This window comes from Carcharodon carcharias, chromosome 5 (assembly GCF_017639515.1).
Source record: "Carcharodon carcharias isolate sCarCar2 chromosome 5, sCarCar2.pri, whole genome shotgun sequence".
NCBI lineage: Eukaryota > Metazoa > Chordata > Chondrichthyes > Lamniformes > Lamnidae > Carcharodon > Carcharodon carcharias.
The window spans coordinates 122860797-122888458 of NC_054471.1; the positions used below are offsets into that span (position 1 = coordinate 122860797).

The 27662-nt window shown below is 40.4% G+C and overlaps 1 protein-coding gene across 6 annotated transcripts in view; it reads left to right on the forward strand.

Annotated features, from left to right (window-relative positions):
* ptprk (protein tyrosine phosphatase receptor type K) overlaps positions 1-27662 on the forward strand; it is a 673497-nt gene that overhangs the window by 497109 nt on the left and 148726 nt on the right. For all 6 annotated transcript variants that reach the window (XM_041187665.1, XM_041187666.1, XM_041187669.1 and 3 more), the window contains exons 11-13: positions 1590-1689; positions 21081-21354; positions 25495-25531. In XM_041187665.1, coding sequence (XP_041043599.1) covers positions 1590-1689; positions 21081-21354; positions 25495-25531 — 411 coding nt within the window. The remainder of the gene's footprint in view (positions 1-1589; positions 1690-21080; positions 21355-25494; positions 25532-27662) is intronic.

The following is a 27662-nucleotide window of genomic DNA, read 5'->3' on the forward strand; positions in this document are numbered from 1 at the left end:
ACACTTCTAACACCTCTCTGAGACTTGTAGACTAACAGTCTACTTGAAGTCAGCATTGATGCCCTGGCCATGGTCTGCATGTCTGAATATTTGCATCATCTTCCCAGTAAGACAACCTGGGCCCCCTTTAAACTATTATAACCAAGGCATCCAAGCTAGTCGTCAGGCAGAATTCAGAGCAGGTCACATGGTCCCCATCATTCCTCCATTTTACCCTAAATTAAAGTGTTAATTCCAAATATAACAATCTTATAAACTTTGTATTGCAACACACTTTAAAGATTATTCTTTCTTTTTCCTTAAAGCAACCATTTTACTGCATTTCATTGTTTTCCTTTTTTTGCTATCAGAAAGTGCACGAACCTTGGAAGCACATCTTAATATATTTTAAACATGAAATTATTGCTCATGCAGTGTTTTGTAGAGCTGTTTAACATTCAGAACATGTATCATCAGAATTAAAAGATAATATAATTAATGAGCTTGTTGTTTGCAAAAAAAATTTGATTAAGAAAAATCAGTGAAGACCAAAGGCTCTACTGTATGAGGTTCAGAGGCGTTCTCTCTGTTCAAAAAAAAGCATCATGTCCTCAGTGAAGCAGATGCCTTGATCAAAAGAACAAAAGTCTCTTGAATGCACAGTCAATTGCCAAATTACAAATTTAAAACTATGAAAGCAACCCTTCCTTCTGAATAAAAAAATTGATTAATTTCAATGAATTCAAGGTGGGTTACAGCCTTTCAAAGAGACAATTACTGCGTGCTGATTTTTTTAAAGGATGCCTGGGGCAAAAAGAACATATAACTGTTTAAAAATTATTTCCCATTCATCTACATCTATATTTTCCTTCATACAATTCTATGCAGGATAAAAGTGAAATGTTGCATTTGTATGAGTCAGGTCAGAATGCAGTTTATAGAATATATGTTGAAATAATTGCTGAATATTTTATCTATTTCATTTACATAGTTCTGAATGGTAAGAGAAAGAGCATTTAAAAAGCAGGAACATATATGGTAGTTTACATTGGATTCTTTGAAAAGGTGTAGCTCTGTAACCATTTGATATGCTTTGTGCATTTATTATTTTACCATATTTTAACAGATGAAACCATCTTTCCTCTATTTGTGTAAAATTATTTCAGAACAGATTTGATAATTTATTTTTAGGAGTTGTAAAGTAAAATGATATACCAATGACATGTCATGATTCCAATATGTGATGAGTTCTTAATGTCAGTTGTGCTATAGGGGGAAGCACTGAACAAAGGCTAATTTTCCCAGTGGGAAGAAGATTGCAGTTATTTTCCCAAGCAGCTTTCATGTACTTGCCCAGCTGCTTTATGATGATAGAATGTAAGGAGGATTTTTTTTCCTCCTTTCCTGAGAGAAAATGTATGCTTACAATACTAAACACTAGATTTCAGCACATTCTTATCTTGAAGGACTTTGAGTAGAACTATTGAAATTTGCATTTTCCTAACTTTCTAAAATCTTTCACATTAATCAACATCATATGAACAGTGCTTAGAATTTGTTTTATAGAATAAATTTCATTTTATGTTTTTTTTTAAATTAACTTTCAACAGCGCCTACTTTACCTGAGTATGAAGATGCAATTCTTAATGAAACAGCAACCACAATAACTGTCATGCTGAGACCTGCACAGGCTAAAGGTGCTCCAATCAGGTAAATTTATTAGCAACAAACTGTTCCAACAGACTGGCAGGCTGCTGACTACATCATGGTTCTCCATTTTCAAGTGATATTCAGTTGACATTGCTGTCAAGAGGTTCATTTACTTGGTTAGACAAAATATACAAAATAGATCTATAGTTGACAAGACTGTTATCTTCAGAGATTTTGTAAGCTGAGTTCCACATGTCTTCTCTACTACCATGTAATTTTGATTCCCCTCCTGATTGTATTGAAATAATAAGCTTGAAGGCTTTTAAATGAGTTAGATGCTAACTCTAGGTCTCCAAAGACTTGAGTCAGTGAGCATGCAATCAGCTTCATACAAATTATGGGGAAATTAGAGGGACTAGAACAAGTGGAGGGAGAATGCAAACTATATGACCTCGTCTCATAAGTGCCTCCATCAGAAATCATGTACTACTTGTTAAATTTTGCTCGGTATGTCTGAGGCTTATATTTATATTCCATGTAACATTAATTTTTAGTGGCACTTGCTTGTCGTCTGATCAAAGGATTAATGAGGAGTAATTTGTTGACTTCAGTTTTTTCATGCAGCCATTAATGTGGTCTGAGTACTTCATTTTGTAGACACAGCTCTTGATTTTTGGCTGCCAGCTTATTAAATTTGATGTTGCCACATTTGATTCAGCCTCAATTTGTGAAAAAGAAAATCAAAAATTAGCTTGATAATATCCATAGTGAATCAGTTTATTTGGATTAGTAAAGTTTGCTGTAACAGACATAGTAGAAAAGTGGGGATGTGGTAGGGATGGGTGGGTGGTTGGAATGTATAAAGCATACCTTTTTGCTTCTGACTGATAATATAAACCCTTTTTTGTAGTGATAGGACAATTTTTTCCCCATAATCTCCAAGAATGTTGTTGGTGTTGTTCCTTGATTATCAGTAAAGCTTCCTGCAACTCATTTAAAACTCATGGAAGTCACATTTAAGCGAAAATGGCAGTCAAGACTGTTTCTTCAACTTGAACCTTCATCAGGAAGTGCTAGGGATAAGCCCATCCCCTGATGAATTTATATGAGCAATAGGCTTGCACATTTTATGGAGAGTTGCACCACCTATCATGTCATTTGAGAGGAATTTCTGATTACTTGCCATTTGTTTTGAAAGGACTTATTTTTGTCAATTCCTCATTAACTTTAGCTGAATATTTGAAAATTGTTTTGTTCTGGGCACATGGTCCAAGTCTTATCAAAAAGAGGCTGGAAGAGTAATTTAACTGTGTTTCCTTTCTGTAGCAGGCAATAGACCATCTGCTTCAATAATTTGTGGTGGTTCATCATTTAGAATCATAAAGCAGTGAAACGGTCTATTTTAGTGGACTGGACAGATTTTTGTCCATCTGTGCCCATGTTACGATATGTCATTTACATTTTAGATCTGGATAGCTCCAAGCAAAGATGGATGCAATGTCAAGGTCATAAGGCATATATGTGTCTTAGTGCATTCTGTCTCCAGTTAGATGACAACTGCAGACAAGTGGTAATTATCTTGCACTTTGTGCCAGTGAATCTTATGGAGCAAGTTGTGAACAGAATTTTCACGTTAAACATAACCTGAATAAAGGTATTATCAGTAGAAATATGAAGTTTGATATTGGTGTATATTTGTAAGGAAGATAAATGAGAGATGTTTTTGTAGTCCCAAGTTAATGCTAGAAATATTTGACTTTGATTATATGGTATATACGGTTATATTTTGCACATCGGTACTTAATGTATCGAATCAGTTCTCAATCAGAGAGACTAAAAGCATATACCTTATGCACATGATTTACCCCAGAGTGACTGCAGTCGGCTCTCAGCAAATCATTTCATAATTTTCTTGTCATTCTAATGTTTCCTACTCCTATATTCGGCGCTGTTGTCAGCCCTGATTTTAACCCAACCTGCCCAATAGGAATGTATGTGTGTTGGTGGTGGGGGTTGGGGGGCGGCGGGGGGGGGGGGGTTAATTGGGAGGCTTGAGCAGATCACTGTCTTACACAAAGTCCAACTTCACTCCCTATTTCAAATCGATGGAGAGTAAAATCAGGTGAGATATAGAGTGAGCATCTGACCCAAACCAAATATATTCCTGCATGGCATGTTATGTTAAAATCAAGACTATGTGTATAAGTGGCTCCCACTGATCAGACACCATTTCCTTACCCTTCAAAGTTGCCATCAGCACCTCTTCCTGAAGAACCCTACCTCAATCCCTTATCCTCTTTAACGACAAGCTGGTATCTAAATTTCCTTTGTTCACTGAGATGTTAGCACATGCTGTTTTCATCATGCCCATCTTTCCCACAATTCCTTTTTCACTTTATTCCCATCCCCCTGATGCCACCTTCCATGGTTAAAATCAACAAGAACAATCTTTGTGACTGCAACTGTAGCACCTAGCCCTCCTTGACCTCTCTATGGCATTCAATGCAATCAGCCACTCCATCTTCTTTTGTAGGCCACCTCACTGTGACTGTTCTCATTTGGTTTTCCTCTCCTGCAAAGTCTTCACCACAGTATCCTAATGTTCCATTTGTTTCTCCCTCCTTTTCCTGGTTACACAGTACCCTTCACTGGCAATATCCATTCACATACTTACAGATAGACCAATTTCTAACAACATCTAGCTCTACTTCTCGACCATTGTCCTCACCTCCGTGACCATCTTTGTTTTGACTGATTGTCATGAATGAGTCAAATTTTTCTCTAACTTAACATCAGGAAGACTTGCTGCAATTATAAAACTTATAAGGTTATGTTTTGGAACTGTGTCTTCAACTTAACGTAAAACAGGGAGTCATGTGACCTGCTCAGAGGTCTGCTTGACAACTGGCCTGCGGCGGTTAAACATCAGAAGGAAGCCCGGGTTGTACTGTAGGGGTGATGGTGTAAGGTGTTCATGGTTGGACACAATAGCAACAGTTTCTGAGTTCACAATGGGTAGACACTGAGTCATGGCCGTCGCCCCTGGAAGGAATTCAGAGGTTGTTGTGGTGGTGGCCTGGGCAAAAGGCCGGCCTCAGTGCTCCGGCACTTTGTCGAAGCTATGAATAGAGGGAATAAAACAAAGAAGAACCCTCCAGCCCTCACCCATCACACCCCCTCAACCCCACACACTCCCCATGTTTGATCCATGCCAACCAATGCCACCTCATTCCCACAACCCTCTATGGCTCCTCATACTCCCCAAGCCAACCTATGCACATCAGGTCCCCACCCACCCCTCCATGGTCCCTCATAGCTTCCATTCTAACCTATGCCACTCCCATAGTCCTTCATGCCCCCTATGCCAACCCATGTGCCCCACTCATCCTCATAGCTCTTTAAAGCATGCCAACTTAGTGGCAATGTGTACCAACCCATTCCCCCAACCCACCACCCTTTGCCCTTACACCCTCTATGCCAACTCACCCATTATCCACCATGGGCAGACCTCAGGACCCATGCTGAGATTAAATAAAGTTCTTAAATGTCTATTGATGAGTTCACTCTTTCAAAAAAAAATTCTCAATGATTTAAAAACCCATTCACTACATTTAAATTCCTTTAAAACCTTATTAAAACAAGCATTTGTATTCATAGTCCCACTTCAAAGAATTAATGAGCGCTTGGAATTGTCAATCAAACTGTGAACTGACAGGCACCCCATTGTAATAATGATAGATTGTGAAATCAGTCAAGCATTCCTAATCCTATAATCATATCCCTAATCACAGAATCTCTTCGGCCCATCAAGTCTGCATCGACACGTGAGAAACACCTGACCTACCTACCTAATCCCATTTACCAGCACTTGGCCCATAGCCTTGAATGTTATGACATGCCAAGTGCTCATCCAGGTACTTTTTAAAGGATGTGAGGCAACCACCTCCACCACCCTCCCAGGCAGTGCATTCCAGATTGTCACCACCCTCTGGGTAAAAAAGTTTTTCCTCACATCCCCCCTAAACCTCCTGCCCCTCACCTTGAACTTATGCCCCTTGTGACTGACCCTTCAACTAAGGAGAACAGCCACTCCCTATCCACCCTGTCCATGCCCTTCATAATCTTGTACACCTCGATCAGGTCGCCCTTCAGTCTTCTCTGCTCCAATGAAAATCACCTAAGTCTATCCAACTTCTCTTCATAACTTAAATGTTTCATTCCAGGCAACATCCTGGTGAATCCCCTCTGCACCCCCTCCAGTGCAATCACATCCTTCCTAAAATGTGGCAACCAAACTGCACAAAATACTCCAGCTGTGGCCTCACTAAGATTCTATCCAACTCCAACATGATCTTCGTACTTTTGTAATCTATGCCTCTATTGATAAAGGCAAATGTCCCATAATGCCATTTTTACTACCCCATTAACATGCCCCTCTGCCTTCAGAGATCTATGGACACACCTGCCAAGGTCCCTTTGTTCCTCAGAACTTCCTCATGTCATGCCATTAATTGAATACTCCCTTGTCAAATTACTCCTTCCAAAGTGTATCACCTCTCACTTTTCAGGGTTAAATTCCATCTGTCACTTATCTGCCCATGTGATCATCCCGTCTATATCTTCCTGTAGCCCAAGACACTCCACCTCACTGTTAACCACCCGGCCAATCATTGTGTCATCCACAAACTTACTAGTCCTACCCCCCACATAGTCATATATGTCGTTTATATAAATGATGAATAATAGGGGACTGAGCACAGATCCCTGTGGTACACCACTGGACACTGGCTTCCAGTCACTAAAGCATCCTTCTGTCATCACCCTCTGCCTCCTACACCTAAGCCAATTTTAAATCCACCTTATCAAATTGCCCTGTATCCCATGTGTCTTTGCCTTCTTTATAAGTCTCCTGTGTGGGACCTTGTCAAAGGTTTTGCTAAAATCCATATAAACTACATCAACCGCACTACCCTCATCTACACACCTGGTCATCTCAAAAAATTCAATCAAATTAGTTAGGCATGACCTCCCTCTGACAAAGCCATGCTGACTATCCCTGATCAAACCTTGCCACTCCAACTGGAGATAGATACTCTCCTTCAGAATTTTCTCCAATAGTTTCCCTACCACTGACGTGAGACTCATTGGCCTGTAGTTCGCTGGCTTATCTCTATAATCCTTCTTAAAAAGCAGAACCACATTAGCTGTTCTCCAGTCCTCTGGCACCTCCCCCGTGGCCAGAGAGGAATTAAAAATTTGCGTCAGAGCCCCTGCGATCTCCTCCCTTGCCTCCCTCAGCAGCCTGAGACACAAAGCATCCGGACCTGGAGATTTGTCCACTTTTAAGCCTGCCAACATTTCCAATACCTTGTCACTCCCTATGAGCCTAAGGCTTACATCAACAAACAAGAGTGAAATAGCAAGTACTGATTTTATTAAAACTACAGACATTTTTTCAAATATTGAAAAGGCTGAAGATTTAAGTTACTTGATAGATTCCTTGGCAAAGAGTTTATGCCCTTTTTATGCAGATTTATTTTTCACAATCCCGAAGGGCAAGTTACCTCTTCCAAAGGGTACCTGACCTCTCTCAAAAGTTTCCATTACCATATCCAGTTTTTATTTCAGATTTGCAACATCGCAGTATTTTCCTTTTACCATCTCCAAAGGGGTAGCTTCCCTTTCCAAAGAGGTACCCTTTTTCTCTAAAGAATTCCAGTAAATTTAGATCTCCTACTACCAGATCTAAAAGTGTACTTGTTGTGTTTTGGATATTCCACTAGTGATAATCAGATCTGATTGAGGCGTAGTGGTTTTGTCGCTGGACTAGTAATCCAGAGACCCAGGATAATGCTCTGGGGACCTGGGATCGAATCCTGTCATGGCAAATGGTGGAATTCGAATTCAATAAAATTCAGGAATTAAAAGCCTAATGATGACTATGAAACCATTGTTGACTGATGTAAAAACCCATCTTGTTCACCAATGTCCTTAACTGGTCTGGCCTGCATGTGATTCCAGATCCACAGCAATGTGGTTGATTCTTAAATGCCCTCTGAAATGGCCTAGCAAGCATCTCAGTTGAAACAAATCACTACAAAGTCACAAAAAAAGAATGAAACTGGACAGACCACCCAGCATCGACCTAGGCACTGGAAACAACAACAGCAATCTCAGCCCTGTTGACCCTGTAAACACCTCCTTATTAACATCTGGGCACTAGTGCCAAAATTGGGAGAGCTGTCTCACAGACTAGTCAAGCAACAGCCTGATGTAATCATTCTCACGGAATCATACCTTCCAGATAATGTCCCAGACTCCACCATCACCATCCCTGGGTATGACATGTCCCACCGGCAGGACAGACCCAGCAGAGGTGGCAGCACAGTGGTATACAAAAGGGAAGGAGTTGCCCGGGGAGTCCTCGACATCGACTCCGGACCCCATGAAGCCTCATGGCATCAGGTCAGACATGGGCAAGAAAACCTCCTGCTGATTATCACATACTGCCTTTCCTCCACTAATGAATCAGTGCTCCTCCATTTTGACTATCACTTGGTGGAAGCACTGAGGATGCAGAATGAACTCTGGGTGGGGCATTTCAATGTCCTTCACCAAGAGTTGCTCGGTAGCACCACTACTGACCAGTAGTCCTAAATGACATAGCTGCTAGACCGGCAGGTGGCGAGGGAACCAACAAGAGAGTAAAACATACTTGACCTTATCCTCACCAACCTGCCTGCCCCAGATGCATCTCTCCATGACTGTGCGGTGGCCACTCCTACCGATACTGTCATTGTGGAGACAAAGTCCCGCCTTCACATTGAGGATACCTTCCATCGTGTTGTGCGGCGCTACTATTGTGCTAAATGGGATAGATTTGGAACAGATCTAACAACTCAAGACTGGGCATCCATGAGGTGCTGTGGGCCAGTAGAATTGTACTTGAACACAATCTGTAACCTCATGGCCTGGCATATCCCCCATTCTACCATTATCGTCAGGCCAGGGATCATCCCTCGTTCAAAGAAGAGTGCAGGAGGGCATGCCAGGAGCAGCACCAGGCATACCTAATAATGAGATGTCAGCCTGGTGAAGCAATAACACAGGACTACTAGTGTGCCAAACAGCATAAACAGCAAGTGATAAACAGCTAAGCAATCCCACAACCAGTTGCAAATAACGGTGGACTGGAGGAGGAGGAGGCTCCACATGTATCCCCATCCTCAATGATGGAGGAGCCCGGCACAGCAGTGTAAAAGATAAGGCTGAAGCATTCGCAACAATCTTCAGCCAGAAGTGCCGAGTGGATGATCCATCTCAGCCTCCTCCGGAGGTCCTCAGCATCAGAGATGCCAGTCTTCAGCCAATTCGATTCACTCCACATGATATCAGGAAACGGCTGAAGGCCCTGACAATATTCCGGCAATAGCACTGAAGACTTGTGCTCCAGAACTTGCTGCGCCCCTAACCAAGCTGTTCCAGTACAGCTCCAACACTGGCATCTACCCAGCTATAGATACTGAGGAAAATTGCCCAGTTATATCCTGTATACAAAAAGCAGGACAAATCCAACCCAGCCAATTACCGCCCTATCAGTCTACTCTCGATCATCAGTAAAGTAATGGAGGGGGTCATCAACAGTGCTATCAAGCAGCACTTGCTTAGCAATAACCTGCTCACTGATGCCTAGTTTAGGTTCCTTCAGGGCCACTCAGCTCCTGACCTCATTACAGCGTTGGTTCAAATGTGGACAAAAGAGCTGAACTCCCAAGATGAGGTGAGAGTGATTGCTCTTGACATCAAGGCCACATTTAACCAAGTATGGCATCAAGGAGCCCTAGCAAAAATGGAGTCAATGGGAATCAGGGGGAAAACTCTCTGCTGGTTGGAGTCACACCTAGCACAAAGGAAGATGGTTGTGGTTGTTGGAGGTCAGTCATCTCAGCACCAGGACATCATTGCAAGAGTTCCTCAGGGTAGTGCCCTTGGTCCAACCATCTTCAGCTACTTCATCAATGACATTCCTTCCATCATAAGGTCAAAAGTGGGGATGTTCGCTGATGATTGCACAATGTTCAGCACCATTCGTGACTCCTCAGATACTGAAGCAGTCCATGTCCAAATGCAGCAAGACCTGGACAATATCGAGGCTTGGGCTGACAAGTGGCAAGTAACATTCACGCCACACAAATGTCAGGCAATGACTACCTCCAACAAGAGAGAATCCAACCATCGTCCCCTGATGTTCAATGGCATTACCATCACTGAATCCCCTACTATCAACACCCTAGGGGTTACCATTGTCCAGAAACTGAACTGGACCAGCCATATAAATACTGTGGCTACAAAAACAGGTCAGAGGCCAGGAATTGTGCGAAGAGTAACTCACCTCCTGACTCCCCAAAGCCTGTCCACTATCTACAAGGCACAAGTCAGGAGTGTGATGGAATAGTCCCTCAGTTGCCTGTATGACTACAACCCCCAGAACATTCAAGAAGCTTGACACCATCCAGGACAAAGCAGCCCGTTTAATTGGCACCACATCCACAAACATTCACTCACTCCACCACTGACACACAGGAGCAGCAGTGTGTACCATCTACAAGTTGCACTGCAGGAATTCACCTAGGCTCCTTCAACAGCACTTTCCAAGCTCACGACCGCTGCCACCTAAAAGGACAAGGGCAGCAGATAGATGGGAACACCACCACCTGGAGGTTCCCCTCCAAGTCACTCACCATCCTGACTTGGAAATATATCGCTGTTCCTTCACTGTCACCGGATCAAAATCCTGTAACTCCCTTCCTAACAATACTGTGGGTGAACCGACACCACATGGACTGCAGCGGTTCAAGAAGGCAGCTCACCACCATCTTCTCAAGAGCAATTAGAGATTGGCAATAAATGCTGGCTCAGCCAGTGAAGCCCACATCCCATGAGTGAATAAAAAAAAAGCTGCCCTTAGACATGTGCAGTGCCTCAGTGACCACAGATGTGCTAAAAGATTAGAAGCTGGAAGCAGTTGTGGGCTGTTTTCTTTAAGGACTATAATTTTGTGGAGAGTGCAGTGTGTGATAAGTATAAAAGAGGAATATTCCTTTCTGCATTTTAAAATATAGGTTGCCTACAAAAAGTAAAATGAGTTCTCAATACTGCTTTTAATCACTTATTATTGTAAAAGTTTTAAAACATGAAATCTTGTTGCGTCATTCTTTTCAGCTATTAATTGAAGTCCAAATTTCTTTTTAAACGTTATCGGTCTCTACAGTATTGTGACAGACTGAACCTATCTCCATTCACTTCCCACCGCAAATGCTCACTTCATCTGAACCACTGCAACGTTGGTCTCCAGGATGATATTCCAACCCCCACCAAGCTGAGTTTCAAGCTCCAAACCCTAGTTATTTTCAACCACACACAACAAAATCTGCCTCCAACCTTAACTCACCTTCACTGCAGCTGAAACTCTTTTCTACATTTGTATTACCTGCAGATTCCTCAAGTACCTTTCTACTCTATTCTACCTAAAATCCAAGTCATTGAGAACTCTGTCTCACACATTCTGTGCTGTATCATTTATTGCTCAATAAATAACCCCTGACTTCCACTTGGTCCTCGATCCTTAGCATAGGGAATTGAAAATCCTTATCAGCATTTGCAACTGTTTCTATGGTTTCATCCCTTCCTACATGTGCAACCTCCTCCAAACATATGTCCCAGTCCATATCTTCTGGCCCTCTGGTTCTGGATTTCTGTAAATCCCACCTTTCCTTTGTTGCACCCCGCGTGGTACAGTCTTCAGTTGTCTCAAACTCCTCTAGCTCACCATATTTCAGTCTTCAAAATCTGCTTTCAAAATCTATCCTCATGAGCATATACAGGTCATTTCTTGTATTCATGTTTGATGTTCAACTCTTCTTTGTGAAGGTCCTTTTTATCATGTTGAAAGCACTATATAAATGTAAGATGTTTAATCTCTTTTCCACATCTGTCTGACTTGATGCCTAGCTGAGGGGCTGATGGTTTGCACCACTAACGCTGCCAGAATACAGGAACTAGCCAGACCTTGATCTTCTTAAGAAGACACTGCAGTTTCCTCTCAACATCACATTTGATATGGCTCATTTTGTGCATTAAAAATAAGAAATGTAAGTTCATCCATCATCACTCTGGTGTTGAATGCAACGTTGAGGCCCTGTACAGTTTCACTTTTTGAAATTTAAATTATTTGCTTCAACTTTAAATGGCAAGAAAATTCAATTGTACCTGAAAATAAGTGTAAAAGAAGCCACATGATTGATGCCGCCAATTTATTATAATGAATCAGGCGTGTAGCCAGCTATTCATCGACTCTGTGTTGCGGTTGAGCAGTTGTGGAAATTCAACATCTCTGGTGCCACTTAAAGACAGGGAGCACCTTTTGAATGGGAGGTGCATTCTGAAAGCAACAGAGCAAGTTTTAAGGAATTAAATAGCAGCCAGCTCTACACGAGAGGCCATCAGGCTCTCCAGTGTTGCATTGGAGACCCTGGGCTAAGTAGTGGACAGGAGGATGACGATGCTGTTTGGACAGCAGCTTCGCCATCAATGTGAAGAGGTCACAGAGGAAGTCAGCGCTAAGAGTTTAGCTCCGAGGACATGACTGTAATGCCAGAAAATGTTAAACAATCTCACCAGAGTTGACAAGGTAAGAATGCTGATCTCTTACACTCAATAGACACCCTCAGCCATTTCAGTTTTCTCTTGAAATCACTGCATCGCACCTCGCTGCATCTGGTTCTCCTCATACTCTCACAATCATCACATTTGCAACCCTTGTTTCCTCACAATTTGACTTGTGCCCTAAATATAAACTTTTCAACCATGATGAGCACATTTTCCGAACACCTCAAGATTGTAGCTAAATATCCCCTCTTTGCAGAAGAAGGATATGCACAATGTGATTGAGGAGGATGTAATTGGAGAAGGTTGAGCCCAGCTGCATACCCTCTCTGTCATGGAAGAAAAAGTGATGGTTGTCATAGACAGAGCAAGAGTCGTAACCATGACAAGTAACACTGCAGGTGACCACGTTGGGTTCCTAACTATATTCATCCGTTCCCTTACCTTGCTGTACTCATTATGTATAACAGCTGTTGTAAGCAGTCATCACTTTTTCTGCTCTTCCTTCACAGTGAAAGCTAATCGTTTTCCTTCTCTCTTATTTCAGGAGCTGGAAATGTTGAAGTGTTTCTGCTGTTTCAGGGAGAAGAGGCAAATTGTTTTGAAGATGCAATGTCATTCAATCTAAATCTTGAAAACACCAGCTCAAATACTAGAACAAAGCACACTTTAAAGGGCAGGCGAGAAGAGGGGCCTTCATGTGGTGCAGAGGGAATATAACCCAGCTGCTGTCAGACCTTCAGAAGATAAGATTGCGTACTATCTCTATTGCAGAGGATTTGGATGCAGACATTGAGGGCTGATTGGCATACACGAGGAATTTTAGATGCACTGGACAGCCTGCCAGTGAGCTTGCACATGCTGGTTCAGAGCATAGAGAAGTCCAGCTCTGAATTATAGGTGTGCTCTGTGTTGCCCTCAATGTATATCTAAAGTGTCCTCAATGGAGCAAAGGCAGCACAAGAGAGCTGGCGCAGGCTAAATTAATTGGGGTTGCTGCCAGCAAAGTGGACATAATGCAATGCCTGGGGTCACAAAATGGCTGTAGAGACTGGAATCCCTTTCTATTCATAAAGATGCTAGGATGATGATGGTAAGTGTTCAAGGCAATATGGGCAGTTGGCACCCTGGGGAAGCCTGCCATGTAGGCAAAGCCTAGTTCCCTCTTGTCGTAATTCTCTCTACCCATGGGAAATAGCTTTCCTGGCACAGAGAAACTAGCTGACCCCCCGCTGCATTCTGGAAGAACCCCGTTGTATTAAACATGAGAGTCACAGTGGTCTCAACAGCCACATCCAGTGCTGTCCATTCCCTAGCACAAGGCTTAAGCTGTGACTGCAACTTGGTGACAACCTTCTTTGTGAAGTGGAAGCACCTCATTGCTCCTCAGTGAATTTCAGGTAAGAAAAATGCTTCCTGAAGTGTCACCTTGGATATGGCCTCTTACACAGTGCTGCTTTCCTCTCTCCTGCAAGCTGTTGCTGTTTTCTCCTGACTTTGTCGCTTCCCTCATTCTCCAGCTCTTAATGATGACCTAATCAAGCTGCCTGTACAATAGACTGTTTAGAAGGCTGCAAAGACAATGAATCACAAGCAAGAAGTTATTCTTGGAAAGTCAGAAGTTTCCAGTCAGAAGACAGGTTAAAAAATATCCTGCAGTTAACCAGCAGCCCCAAATGATAAGCCAATTAACCAGTTTGTAACCAGTGAGCCTTTTAAATGCTTCTGTAAGGCTTTCCTTGTTTATTAGTACCACAGGTTACTGGGCAAGTTATTTATGTGGCTGGGCAGACGCTGAGGAAACCCAATACCTCAAAACCGTTTATTTTAATCAGCAATTTTCTGGTTTGTGTCTTGTATGCTGACAGAACAACCCAATCCCGTATGGTGGGCAGTGTACTTCCAGAATGTACCGAGCTCAGCCACCCCAATACCAGTATCCTTCTCGACCATGTTAGATGCTTAGATGCTCATTTTATGCTTGGAGGAAGGAGTGCAACCCATCAAATTTCTAGCCCCATCTGTCCTTTTGAGATAACATTATCATTTAATTTTACACAATATTTGTATTTTGTAGAGCCATACTGAGGTCACTGCATGCTGGCAATGAAGAAAATAGAGTTGGAAAACCACTGACTGTGTAAGAAGGAAAATTGCACAATATGCATTGAACCTTTTAAAACTGGCTGTCTAAGGTGATTCTCTGCACAGCAGCAAGAGTAAATTGGAACCAGGATTGCTTCTGAGTAGATAGCTCAAGGGCAGCATTGATCTTGAAGCAGTTGCCTGCCTGCTTTCTTGATCACAGGCAATGATTGCTCCAAAGAGACTGGAAATGGAGGGAAAAATTATATGAAAAGCAAAGGATATGGTATTTACTTTCACAATAATCGTCTGAACAAGAATTATAAATGTTTTGTTTCATAACCTCTGTTTCAATCTAAGTCCTACTACTGTAAATATTGCAGAACTGGTGTGGGTTTATGTTTATGTGGTATAACCGAAAGAGTCCTTGAAATCTTTCATTATTTGATTCGGATCAGTTCAGACATCTTTGAAGTTCCAGTTAAGTGCAATAAAGGGTGTTGGAGCAAATAGCATCACAGGGTGGCTATAAAATTGACTGAAGTGTTCAAAATAAATACATGAAACTCTCTGGCATTCGAACTAAACAAGATTACTGAACTGTTCAGGTAATGTAAAATGGCTACTGAGATAAAGCTCAAGTTATGAGGATGGGTTTTGCATAAGTGTAATTGAAACGGCTTTCCTATTTAGACTCAAATAGTCTATTATTTGATGTCTGGTATAGTTTTTACTGTGATTTGATAAATATGCTGGCAACATCTGGTAATTGGATAACAATATTGAATCAACTTTTTTTTATGTTAGCCAAAGCTTTGTGGCTTGTTACAGTCTCAGTCTGAAATGTCAGTTCAATCCAAAGTGGTTCAAGAGTTCAGTAATATCTGCTTTTTTAATTAACCCTACAAGTGTTTGAAAGGTTTCAAGTTGCATTTTCCTGGCACAGTGCTAGAAGTAAAGAATGAAGAGGTTTTAGAAGCTAGGACTGAGCTGGCAGGGTATCAATGGCGCTGATGGGTCTACACGGTGGTTCAGAAGCAGATGAGAGAGTCCCACAGGTGTATTAGCGGCAGAAATGTTAGTGGCCATCCAAAATTACTAATAGCAGTGTTTGCCGAAGGCTCAAGTAGGCATCTCAAGATGTCACGCCTGAGGCCTGTGATGGCTGTGGTACACTGGTAGATGAATCCCAAAGCTGCCCTGAGCTCCAAAGTTAATGACAGTGAAGATGGGTAGGCTTGATTAGAAGAAGGAGGCAAAATGTAGGTGCTTAAGCCTGTGGAAAAAGCAATGGAGTAAATTAAAGAAAAAAAACTTGCATTTAAAAAAATCTATAGGTAACAGGACATTAAAAATAATATCAACTTAACTAATCACATGGAAGGAAGTGGTCCATTGAGGAGGAGTGATGAAGACGTGATGGGAATATATACTTTGCATTATAGTTACTTTACAGTTAAAAGGAATATCTTGCATTCTGTACCCATGTGGATCATCTAGGAATGACAGAAAATGGGAATTGCATGCTTGTAAGGCTTTTAATATCTTCCAGGTGTATGTATGTTGGTGCATACAAGCCATCAGTTGAATTTCATGCAGACTCAACATTTCGGTCACCTGATTTCTAACCTGCAGTAATACTCAACAGAATAGTAATGGGGGTTTAGGAGGTGTTATTATCCCCGTGGAGGCCAATAATATGAAAGAACTAAACTTCCCAAATGACCTGAATGGAAAGGTCCAGTGGACAAAATTTCACTTTTTAAAACTTCACATTCAAATCCAAAATCAACATAAATTAGACTAGAGTTACCAGGTAAATTGTATTGTCAATAGAGGTTCAGTGTCAGACATTTAAAGGGATATTTCAGAATACACAGAAAGTATACATTCCAATGAGAGAGAAAAATTCCAAGGGGAGGGCCCACCATCCGTGGTTAAGTAAAAATGTTAAAGACAGTATCAAGCTTAAAGAAAAAAACATTTAATTATGCAGAGATGGGTGGCAGGTCAGAAGATTGGAAAGAATATAAAGAACAGCAAAGAATGACAAAAAGATTAATAAGGAGGGGAAATTATGCTATGAGAGAAAGCTAGCTAGTAATATAAAGTAATCTTAGTATGAGTTTCATTAGATATTTAAGTAAGAAAAGAGTTAACAAAGCAAGCATTGTCCTATAGAGAGTGCATCTGGAGAATTGATAATGGAAAGTAGGGGGATGGGGATGAATTAAACAGGTATTTTGCCTCGGCCTTCACTATAGAGGACACAAGTAACATCCCGGAAATAGTTGTAAATCAGAAAATGGAAGAATGGAGGAACTCAGAAAAATACAATCACCAGGGAAGTATTGAGCAATGTGTTGGGGCTGCGGTCTAACAAATCCTGAGGACTGAATGGACTTCACCCGAAGGTCTTGAAAGAAGTAGCTAGTGAGATAGTTGATGCACTGGTTTTAATTTTCCAAAATGCCCTAGGTTCAGGGAAGGTTCCATTAGATTGGAAAATAGCAAATATAACTCCTTTGTTCAAAAACAGGAGTCAGAAAGCAGGAAACTATAGGCCAGTTAGCTTAACATGTCATAGGGAAAATGTTAGAAGCTATTATTAAAGATGTTATAACAGGGCACTTAGAAAAATTCAAGGCAATCAGACAGTCAACATGGTTTTGTAAAAGGGAAACTCATGTTTAACCCATTTATTGGAGTTCTTTGAAGGAGTCACATGTGCTATGGATAAAGAGGAACCGGTAGATGTACTGCACTTAGATTTCCAGAAGGCATTTGATAAAGTGCCACATCAAAGGCTGTTGCAGAAAATAAAAGCTCATGGTGTAAGGGGTAACATATTGGCATGGATAGAACATTGGCTAGCTAACAGGAAGCAAAGAGTTGGCATTAATGGGTCTTTTTCTGGTTGGCAGGATGTGATGAGTGGTGTGCCACAGGGATCAGTGCTGGGTGACAACTTTTTACAATTTATATAAATGACTTGGATGAAGGGATCAAAGGAATGGTTGCGAAATTTGCTGATGACACAAAGATCGGTAGGAAAGTAAATTGCGAAGAGGACATAAGCAGACTACAAAGTGACATAGGTTAAGTGAGTGGGCAAAAATCTGGTAAATGGATTATAACGTGGGCAAATGTGAAATTGTTCATTTTGGCAGGAAGAATAAAAAGGAAGCTTATTATCTCAATGGTGAGATATTGCAGAGCTCTGAGATTCAGAGGGATCTGGGTGTCCTAGTGCATGAATCACAAAATGTTTGTACGCAGGTACAGCAGGTAATTAAGAAAGCTAAACAAATGTTATCATTTATTGTGAGGGGAATTGATTACAAAAGTAGGGAGGTTTTGCTTCAGTTGTACAGTGCATTGATGAGACCACATCTGGAGTATTGTATACAGTACTGTTCTCATTACTTAAAGATGTAAATGCATTAAAAGCAGTTCAGAGAAGGTTTATTAGACTGAAACCAGCAAAGGGCGGGTTGCCTTATGAGGAGAGGCTGGACAGGTTAGGCTTGTATCCACTAGAATTTAGAAGAGTAAGAGGTGACTCAATTGAAACTTTTAAGATCCTGAGATGTGGAGAAGAAGTTTCCTCTTGTGGGAGAATCTAAAGCTAGGGGTCACTGTTTAAAAATAAGGGCTCACTCATTTATGACAAAGATGAGGAGAATTTTTTTCTGAGAGTTGAGAGTCTTTGGACCTCTCTTCCTCAAAAGGTGGTGGAAACAGAGTCTATGAATAGTTTTAAGGCAGAGCTAGATAGATTCTTGATTAACAATGGGGTGAAAGGTTATCAGGGGTAGGCAGGAATGTGGGTTTGAGGTTATGTTCAGGTCAGCCATGATCTAATTGAATGGCAGAGCAGCTTTGAAGGGCCGAGTGGGCTACTCCTCCTAATTCGTATGTTCATATGTAGGGCAACTGGTTGAATTCAAATTCAATTAGTACATTTGGAATATAAAGCTCGTCTCAGTAATGGTGACTATCATAGTTTGTTGTAAAAACCCATCTGGTTCACTCATGTCCTTTAGGGAAGGAAATTTGCCGTCCTTACCCGGTCTGGCCTACATGTAACTCCAGACCCAGAGCAATATGGTTGACTCTTAACTGCCCTCTTAATAAAAAAAAATGGCCTAGCAAGTCACTCAAGGGCAACTAGGGATAGGCAACAAATGCTGACCTTGACAGCAATGCCCACATCCCATGAAAAAGAATAAAGAAATACAAGTTTCAGTGATAGTAATTTCATTGACTGCCAAGGGGCAATGGTTAGATTCTCTCTTGTCTCTCTGGTCATTGCCTGGCACGTGTGTGGCATAAATGCTACTTGCCACTTATCAGCCCAAACCTGGATATTGTCCAGGTCTTGCTGCATATAGACATGGACTTCAGTATCTGTGTTATGGCATGATGGATGGTAAATTTCGAGCTGCTCAAATCCCAGAGGGAAACTTGAAACAGCTGCCACAACTGTTTTGCAATTTGTATTTTATTTTGAGATGCGAGCCTTGAATTCAATAGTAATAAGTCCACTGAGACTTAGAGGGTTTTTGCAAAACTAAATTAAATATTTATTAATAGAAGAAAACATTTTAAGCACATACACAGGTCTACAAATTACTACTATAATAACTCCTAACTCCCCTAATTAACCTAGCTCCCAGTTACACCTCCGTTAAGACCACAGTAAAACAAATATAATTAAACCGACCCAGGCAAAGCACACAATACCCTGGACAGTGATATTCAACGTTAATTTTCTTAGCTTTGGTTCCTGTAGACAGCAACTTGATGCATAGAGGTTGGAGGCTTTCACACTTGTTAGATCTTAAAATGCTTTCTCCCTTATACATAACCTCATCTTTATACATGTTTCTCCATTTTAATGCAAATTCCATTGTTGTCATATGTTTTTGCAACTTGATTTTTCTCATAATATAAATCTTTTCATAGCAATAATTTTTATCAGTAACGTTTGAAAAAAATAAACACATTCTTTGGCTTAGCTTCTTCTGGCTAAATGTAACATCTTACCACCTCTTTGAAAGTCAAACTAATCTAATTTATCTAAAAATGAAAATGTTCCTCACACTTCACATTCTAAAACTTCAGCCACGTTTACGTATTTAGCATTTCAAACCTAGTTTCCCTTTTGATAACTCCAAAGCTCCAGACCAGTTGTCTCCAATTCAATTAAGGCCCCCACACACACAACCTCCACACAGAGGAAATAACCCAAACCCCACTAGTAATCTACCTTTACAATAAATCATCATAATATTATGGAAATGATTATATTTTCATGACAATTTGAGGAATCATGAATTGTTCTGAAAATTGTGCAATCATCAGTGAACATCCCCACTTCTGGCCTTATGATGGAGGGAAGGTTATTGATGAAGCAGCTGAAGACGGTTGGGCCTAGGACACTACCCTAAGGAACTCCTGCAGTAATGTCCTGGGACTGAGATGATTGACCTCCAATAGCCACAGCCATCTTCCTTTGTGCTAGGTATGACTCCAATCAGTGGAGAGTTTCCCTGATTCTCATTGACTCCAGTTTTGCTAGGCACCTTGATGCCACACTTGGTCAAATGTTGCCTTGATGTCATGGACAGTCACTCTCACCCCATCTTTGGTGTTACGCTTTTTTATCCATGTTTGGCCCAAGACTGTGATGAGGTCAGGAGCTGAATGGAATTTGTAAAAATGGAAGCTCACTGTCCAATTATAGTAGGACTAAAACTTGTCCCACCCTTAAAGGGCATAATAATCTAGCAATTTGGCACACATGAGAGAACTCCATGAGCTAATCAGTTAAATTTTAAAATGCATAGGATATACCTAACCCATGTCAGAGTGATCGTATTCCTTCAGTGGGTAAATCCCCTGTATCTCAGATCATTATTATGTTGTTGTTAGTGGGAGCTTGCTCTGTGCAAATAGGCTGCTGTGTTTCCTACATTACAACAGTGACATTGGCTGCAAATCACTTTAGAATGTACTTTGGTCATGAAAAATGCTATATAAATGCAAGTCCTTCTTCTTTAAAATATGTCATTGACGCTACAGATGATAGAGCTGCAGTCTGTGCTAAGTTTACTGAGCTCACCTGATGCACTACACTGAGTTACTAAATTTGACTCTTCATTCTGGACCTGAAGAAGGGGGCAGAGGAGACAGCCTGAAGGGGGTGTACATGTCAGTACAGGAATTACCCAGGGGTACATTTCTTGCTAACCATTGCGTGACACCTGGTAAAAAGTGAATGTACATGGATTTGGATAAGGGCAGAATCAGGTTTCACTGTTTCCTGTCCCCATGTTTGAATCATTTGGTTTAGATACCATAGAACTCTGCATCGGCAGGAGTTGCCACCTTTGAGTGGATATTAGAAGAACATTGTGTGTCGAGCGCCATTGAGTGCTTTTACATTTTTTTAAAACAACAATTTTACTGGAATGGACTTATTTTTTGAGAATCCAAAGATACTTGCATAGATTTTCTTTTTAATTAGATGAGACGTTCTATTCTTCACCAAAAGCTGAAGGATCTTGCTTTACTTGCCAGAAAATGATTGTATTGAATGGCCAATGGAAAGTTGAAAAATATTTATAACCTATATTTAAAAAAATGAATTTGCTGCACACATTGGTAAATTAAGCTTTCCATTTGTTTTTTCAAAGTGCCTATCAAGTTGTTGTTGAAGAAGTGAATTCCCGCAGGTCTAAAAGGGAGGCCAGCTCAGCAGAGTGCTTCCAGATTCCAGTCACCTATCAAACTGCTGCAGCTCGAGGGTCACCATACTATTACGCTGCAGAACTTCCTCCTAGTGGAGTTTCTGAACAAACTACTTTTACAGTGGGTGACAATAAAACCTACAACGGTTTTTGGAATCCTCCTTTGGCCCCTAGAAAGGGATATCACGTACACTTCCAAGCTGTGAGCAGCGTTGAAAAGGTGAGTGGTGTGCATTAGTAATTAAAATATTTCACCTTGTCTGATGCTTTGCTGTATTTTCTGAGTGAATTTTGCCTCCACATATTACAATGCCATTTATGATAAGCATCTATTTAGATGCCAGGTGTAAAAATCCTTGGAAGATTTCCAGTAAATTAAAGCTAAAATAGGTGGGACAAAACGGAAAATGATTTCAGCATATCTTTCCATGTTTAGCAATGTAGAGCCAATAAAAATGTCATAATCTCCAGGTTATATCCACTTTAGTTAAAATTGAACATCCAAAGAATCCATATTTCTGAAAGGATCTGCTGCAATGAATATTTGTAAATTAAATTTTGTAAGAGTTTGAGACAATACAATATATTTTGGACAAGGGGACATTTGATGCAGTGGTTTCAGGACAATTTATTGAGCAACGAAAATTATACTTAACAAACAAAGACAATTGGTATCGTAGTTCAGATGGCTCTTGCTTCCCACCAACTGTAGCGGCACAAATGACTCATGACTCCTTTTCTTATTTCTCTCCTTATGTCTTCTTGAAATTTGCGCAATGAACCTCTTTTCTCTGTCCTTTTTATCTTCTGTAGCCAGGGCCTCTTCATGTGTTATGATGTTGCTGTTATGCTTTGATCTTATTTCATCTGTCAATATATAGATTAACTCTTCAATCATGGTCACAACCTATGGTCAGAACCTGAAAGAATATCCTTAACACACAAACAGTTCATCATTAACTTTTTCTGTATAACCGTTTGCTAGATTTGATGAAGCCTATAATCATTTAATTATAGCCCCAAAGCCCACTGATCTATACATTTCAAAGCATATCCTTTGATCACAACTGATAATATAACATCTGTCCTCTACTTCCCTTTTCTTATTCACGTTACGAGTTCATACCATCAAAACCCGTTGGTGTGATTTCAATTTAACTCAAATCTCTCAGGCAATATTTCCTCACACATGTAAAGTTAACTCTTCATCTACCAGAAACTCGTACAAAATGCACATGAAAATAATTCATAGCTCACACAATATGAAAAAAGGGGAAAAATATACAGAAAAGATTCAGGAAGCATAAAAAGGTTCACATTTCCTACAAGTTGCATTACTCAAGTTTTGTTCAGTGGAGTGCTATGAGATTCACTCTTGATAGAAAAATATTCAGGAAATTACTCGGGATTTCAGGTTTCTTTTGAAATGCATGGCAGGAGTTGCATTCTAATTAATGGGTCTACTTTGAGACAGTGTTTAATATTTTGAATAAGAAAAATAATTTTGTCAAAGGCTGATGACATTGTAAGTGGATTGAATGATCAGCTGATAGGGTTAAGGCATTCTTACTTCGCTTGTTTCACTTATGATCTTTTAAGAGGAATGGAAAAGTAAAAGAGGCGGAAATTAATTCCTGTATTTTGGGTTGAATTTGAATCTCTCTAGGCAGTGAAAGATTCATTCTTTCTCTCTTTCCCTCTCTCTCTCTCTCTATCATTCTCATAAATAAGCCTCAATCCATTTCTTCATGAAGACCCAAAAGGTGGAATAGTTTGCGACTCGGCTTTCAATGCCTAAACTAGTTCTGTAGGAAACAGAAAAGACACAGGACGACAGTAATTTATTTTATTCAACACTGGGGTTAAGCAAAGTCACCAGGAATTTGCTTGGGAATGCTTCTATTCCTTCACTGTAATTTCAGCAGAATATTAGCAATGACCCTGGATTGGTTAAATTAGGTTTCTGACAACCTTCAACAGTGGCTAACTGGCAGAATGCCCAAGGAAATACAACTGGTTAAAATTATTGTTTTGCTGTGGCGGTAAAACATTTGATATAAGTTTAATATATGCTCAACATTGATCTCCACAACACCGATGTGTAATTAAATATTAAATTTCTAACCACAACCTTACCTCAACTTCCTGATCACCAGGCATTCTATATTTGATAAAGTCATAAAGTATACAGAATGATTTATAAAATTACTTTTGCACAGACAGAAGGAGAAAGACTTGGCAGAATACCTTGAAATGATATTGGTTTTGCATATTAAAGCACCATAGTTATACACCAGTGACATAGTGGGTAATCTATTTTCCATTTGTTTCTATGGTACTGGTGCCAGAGGGGACCCCCTTCTAAGTTGCTTAGGAAAAAATGAGGGGAACCAATGAAGGCATGTCAGAGAGACCAGCCATCACAAGAAATGCTTTGTGCCCACTTATCAACTCCTTTGAACCCCATTTGCAGGAAAATGTAGCTGGACCTCACTTTGGAAGATAATTAATGCACGTAGCCACCCCTCTGCTCAAAGAAAGCTGGAGCAGCAGATCCAACATCACTATTAAAAAGTGTTAATGCCTGACTAATAATGTTGGATATTTCCACAAAAATATCCTGAATATCCTGAAGAAGTTATGTTTTCAATGACACAGTCTGAAAGGAAGTATGCCAGTGATAGACGGCCACAGTGGCCTGATTGGCTACACCTGCTAAAAGGCCATTGATCATTTCTACAGCCCCTCCCCTGGCGCTGACCATAGAGAAGTATCTTACAGTACCCAGATTTGCAAAGGGCCATGTGTAACACTGTGCTTACTTTTAGAAGGGCATCCACAACTACAAAACCACTGGACTGGAACATTCAGTGATTGTAATGATTAACAGTGGCCTGTAAACTGACTGTACTTTCCTGCTGTAATGCTGATCAATTTGGGTAATAATATGGGGGAGAATTTTCTCCCTGTCGGGGGGGGATTGTGCGGGCTTGTGTACAGCCGATCGCCACCCACAATCAGCTAGGCGCCGCCATTTTATGTGGGCGGGCCAATTAAGCACTGAACACTCCCTGTGCGGGGGTGGGGGAGGGGGTTGCCTGAGTCGGGGCCTGCGTTCTTTCACGCATGTGCGCGAAAGAGTGCAGAAATCTCCGTGAGGCACAGAGCTGCTTCAGGGAGATTAGTTTAAGTTTAAAAAATCTTAAAGGAAAAAAATATTTAGGACGTGTCCCCCCCATGTGAAACTGTCACATGAGCTGGGACATGTCTATGGATTTTATTTAAAAAATTTCAAACCTTTAAAAACCTTCATGAAACCTCATCTTGCCCATGGATGAGGTTCCATGAAAAATGCAAAGGCCACCTGGGCTCTTTGCCTGCCTGCCAACCTTAAGGTTGGATGGGCAGCTGAGCCTTTTGCTTTAATTGATAGTTAACTGGCCTTAATAGGCCCTTGACAGTTCGGTGGGCGCACAGCTGATCTCGCTGTGCGCTGGCTGAACTGAAAATCTGAATGATGCATGCTCCAGCTTCCCGAGCCGAAGATTCTTCCCATTGAGTAGTATGAGGAGCCACATTCTTCTGCTCTTTTTATTCTTTCATGGGATGTGAGCATTGCTGACATCTGTTGCCTTTCCCGAATTACCCTTGAAAAGAAAAGCAGAAATACCTGGAAAAACTCAGCAGGTCTGGCAGCATCGGTGGAGAAGATCACAGTTGATGTTTCGAGTCCTCATGACCCTTCAACAGAACGAGGACTCGAAACGTCAACCGTGCTCTTCTCCGCCGATGCTGCCAGACCTGCTGAGTTTTTCCATGTATTTCTGTTTTTGTTTTGGATTTCCAGCATCCGCAGTTTTTTGTTTTTAACCCTTGAAAAGATGTTGGTGAGCAGTGGCAGCAGTCATAAAATGGAGATCGGGTGCTGGTTTGCTTAATTTGTTATTAGACTTGACGCCTACGACATCGTTTCCGTCCTTTCCTTTTTACCTATCACTCACTCATCTCCTCCCTCAACCTGGGTAAAGGATGTTAATAGGTTCAGATAAGTATAGAGGCTTCCAAGGATTATTCAAATTTTCATTCTCCTATTGTGATAGTCCCCTGTAACTGGTTCTAGTCCCTTAAATTTGACACTTAACAGTTTTCTACCTTCAACACTGGTGCACTCTTTGTACCCAATCGAACATATACCTGAAACTATGCCAATAAACTGACTTGGGAAAAATGGGTTAATTTTTTTTAAATGAAGAGATGGCAAGTCCTTACATTGTGAAATCCTTTTTTCTTCTATTTTTGCCTGAAACTAATTTTCTCTATAAATAATGATTATACTAACGAGTATTTTTTGTATTTACAGGAGACAAAGACACAGTGTGTGAGGATTGCAACAAAAGGTAGGAATAGTGGTTTTATAAAAAAAAAAGAGTATATTTACTGGTACGAATAGTACTGTCAGAAAATAATTCTGATTCATTAATACTTATCTTTTAATGGGAGTGTGCTTTTATTCTGTATCTGTCAACCATACAGTGTGTGTGTACTGGCAGCCTGGATTTTAGCAGAAATTAAGAGCAGATTACTTTGTGTTATTTGTGCTATAAACCATTTTTTGTCATTGAACAGCTGGAGTATTAATAGTGAAAAGCAGATTGAAGGTTTTATTGCAAAAGTTTCCATTCCTGTCTCGACATTTATCTAGACGTGCAATAAATGTGGGTAGATTTTGTTGGTATCACTAATGAATAAAACTTACATTAAGTATGTATGTGGTAGTTATCCCAGGAAAGGTTCTTAAATCTCACTGGGATTTAACTTTAAATTTTAAAGCTGCTTTTATGTATTTATTTATCAAAAGCCCAAAAATTGCTTACTGATGTAAGCTGGTTTAAATGCATAGCCAAATACTTTTTTATATACTTTTTTAAAACTCACTCTAACAAATTGAAGCCAATATGCTGTGAACATGCCAATACAAAATTTGGAAAATTCCAGATCTGAGCAACTCTATTCGCTGCTCCAGTCAGAACAAAACAAAATCATTAATTTCATGCAACTGACCTTGTCTGTACTTTGACTTGGGTGTGGCTTTGCAAAGCCTTGGTTTTCCATGTTTATTTGAGTCTGATCTTGTGGGCAACTTCCAGCTTTAATGCATAATTTTACTTCTTGTTCTTCAAAGCAAATGTTGTACAGGGAGTAAAGCTAATTATATAAACCAACATAAATACATCCATGGCCTACCTACCCTGGCAATCTGGGAGCCATTGTTCTCCAAACTTTGTGTTGCAATTGCTGGAGCACTGCTTACAACTATCCAATATTTTTTTTACCATTGACATTAAAAGGGCATTGTCATCTTGCAAGAAAGTTTTGCAAGACAATTCTCTGTTTGTGAACAGTGTGTGCGCGATGACATCATCGCATCACTTCATAAAGTGGGCTGATTATTGATATGAAATTTTCCTTTATTTTATCATCATTAGAAATCTGTTTTTGCACAATCTTGGATCATGATGGCTTATTATGGTTCAGTTTGTTCTTGCCAGTGCAGGAATTATGGTTACTAAATAAATTTATCAATACTTCAATGCCCCTTTTAAATAGAGTGTGTGAATATTTTAATTTAAAAGTTTGTGTTGCTAAAGGCCAGGGGTTCTCAAACGTTTTAAGATTGCCCTCATTCCCCTCCTCCTCCTCCTGCTGAGAGAGAAAATGTAATGCACCCCAAGATGTTACTAGGTCAGTTATTAATGGCTCAAATATTATCTGAAAAGTTATCCTCAGACAGAAAGGCAATCATTATTGAATGACATATCAGCCATATTATAGATCAAGGCAACAGAGTGAAAATCTAGCTGGGCCTTTTTCAGTCTCTCAAAATATGGAAGTTAAACTATTTTATTCATTGGAATTTAAAAGGGCAACTGTTTTCACCAGATTAGCGAAGGCCAACAGTATGATCACCTAACCAGAAAAGATTCAATAAACAATGAAGATTAATCATCAGGGGCTGAGTTTCTGCTTTGGGTTCAATGAGGGAAATGGTTGCCAAACTGCATTTGAAATAGTGCTGGTTAGGTTACACTTCAAGTTTCTACTAAAACTCATCTGCATAATCATAAACTTAAGGGCCTGGATTTTGTGGTCAGCCTCAAATGTACAACACTAACCATTCATTACACTGAGACTTGCCCACAGACTTTCTATTGGCTTTTGCACTGGCTTACAGTAATTTAACAAGCAAAACAATGCGGTATACTTTACGAGGGATCTGTGACCTGCGTGAACGGGGCAGGCAATGGTGTCCCTCCTGAACCAGATTTAAGAACCCTTATTCAGAAATAGAGATTAAACAAGGAATTATAAATTGCAATGGGTGATTTAATGTCAAACCATGTCCAGAAAGTGAAATAGGAAAAGAAACATGGGATTAAGATAGGTAATATAGAAAGAAAGGAAAAGTAATAAAGTTGAATTTTAAAATTTCTAAATATTTAAAATTTGAAGGAATGAATCTCTATACTT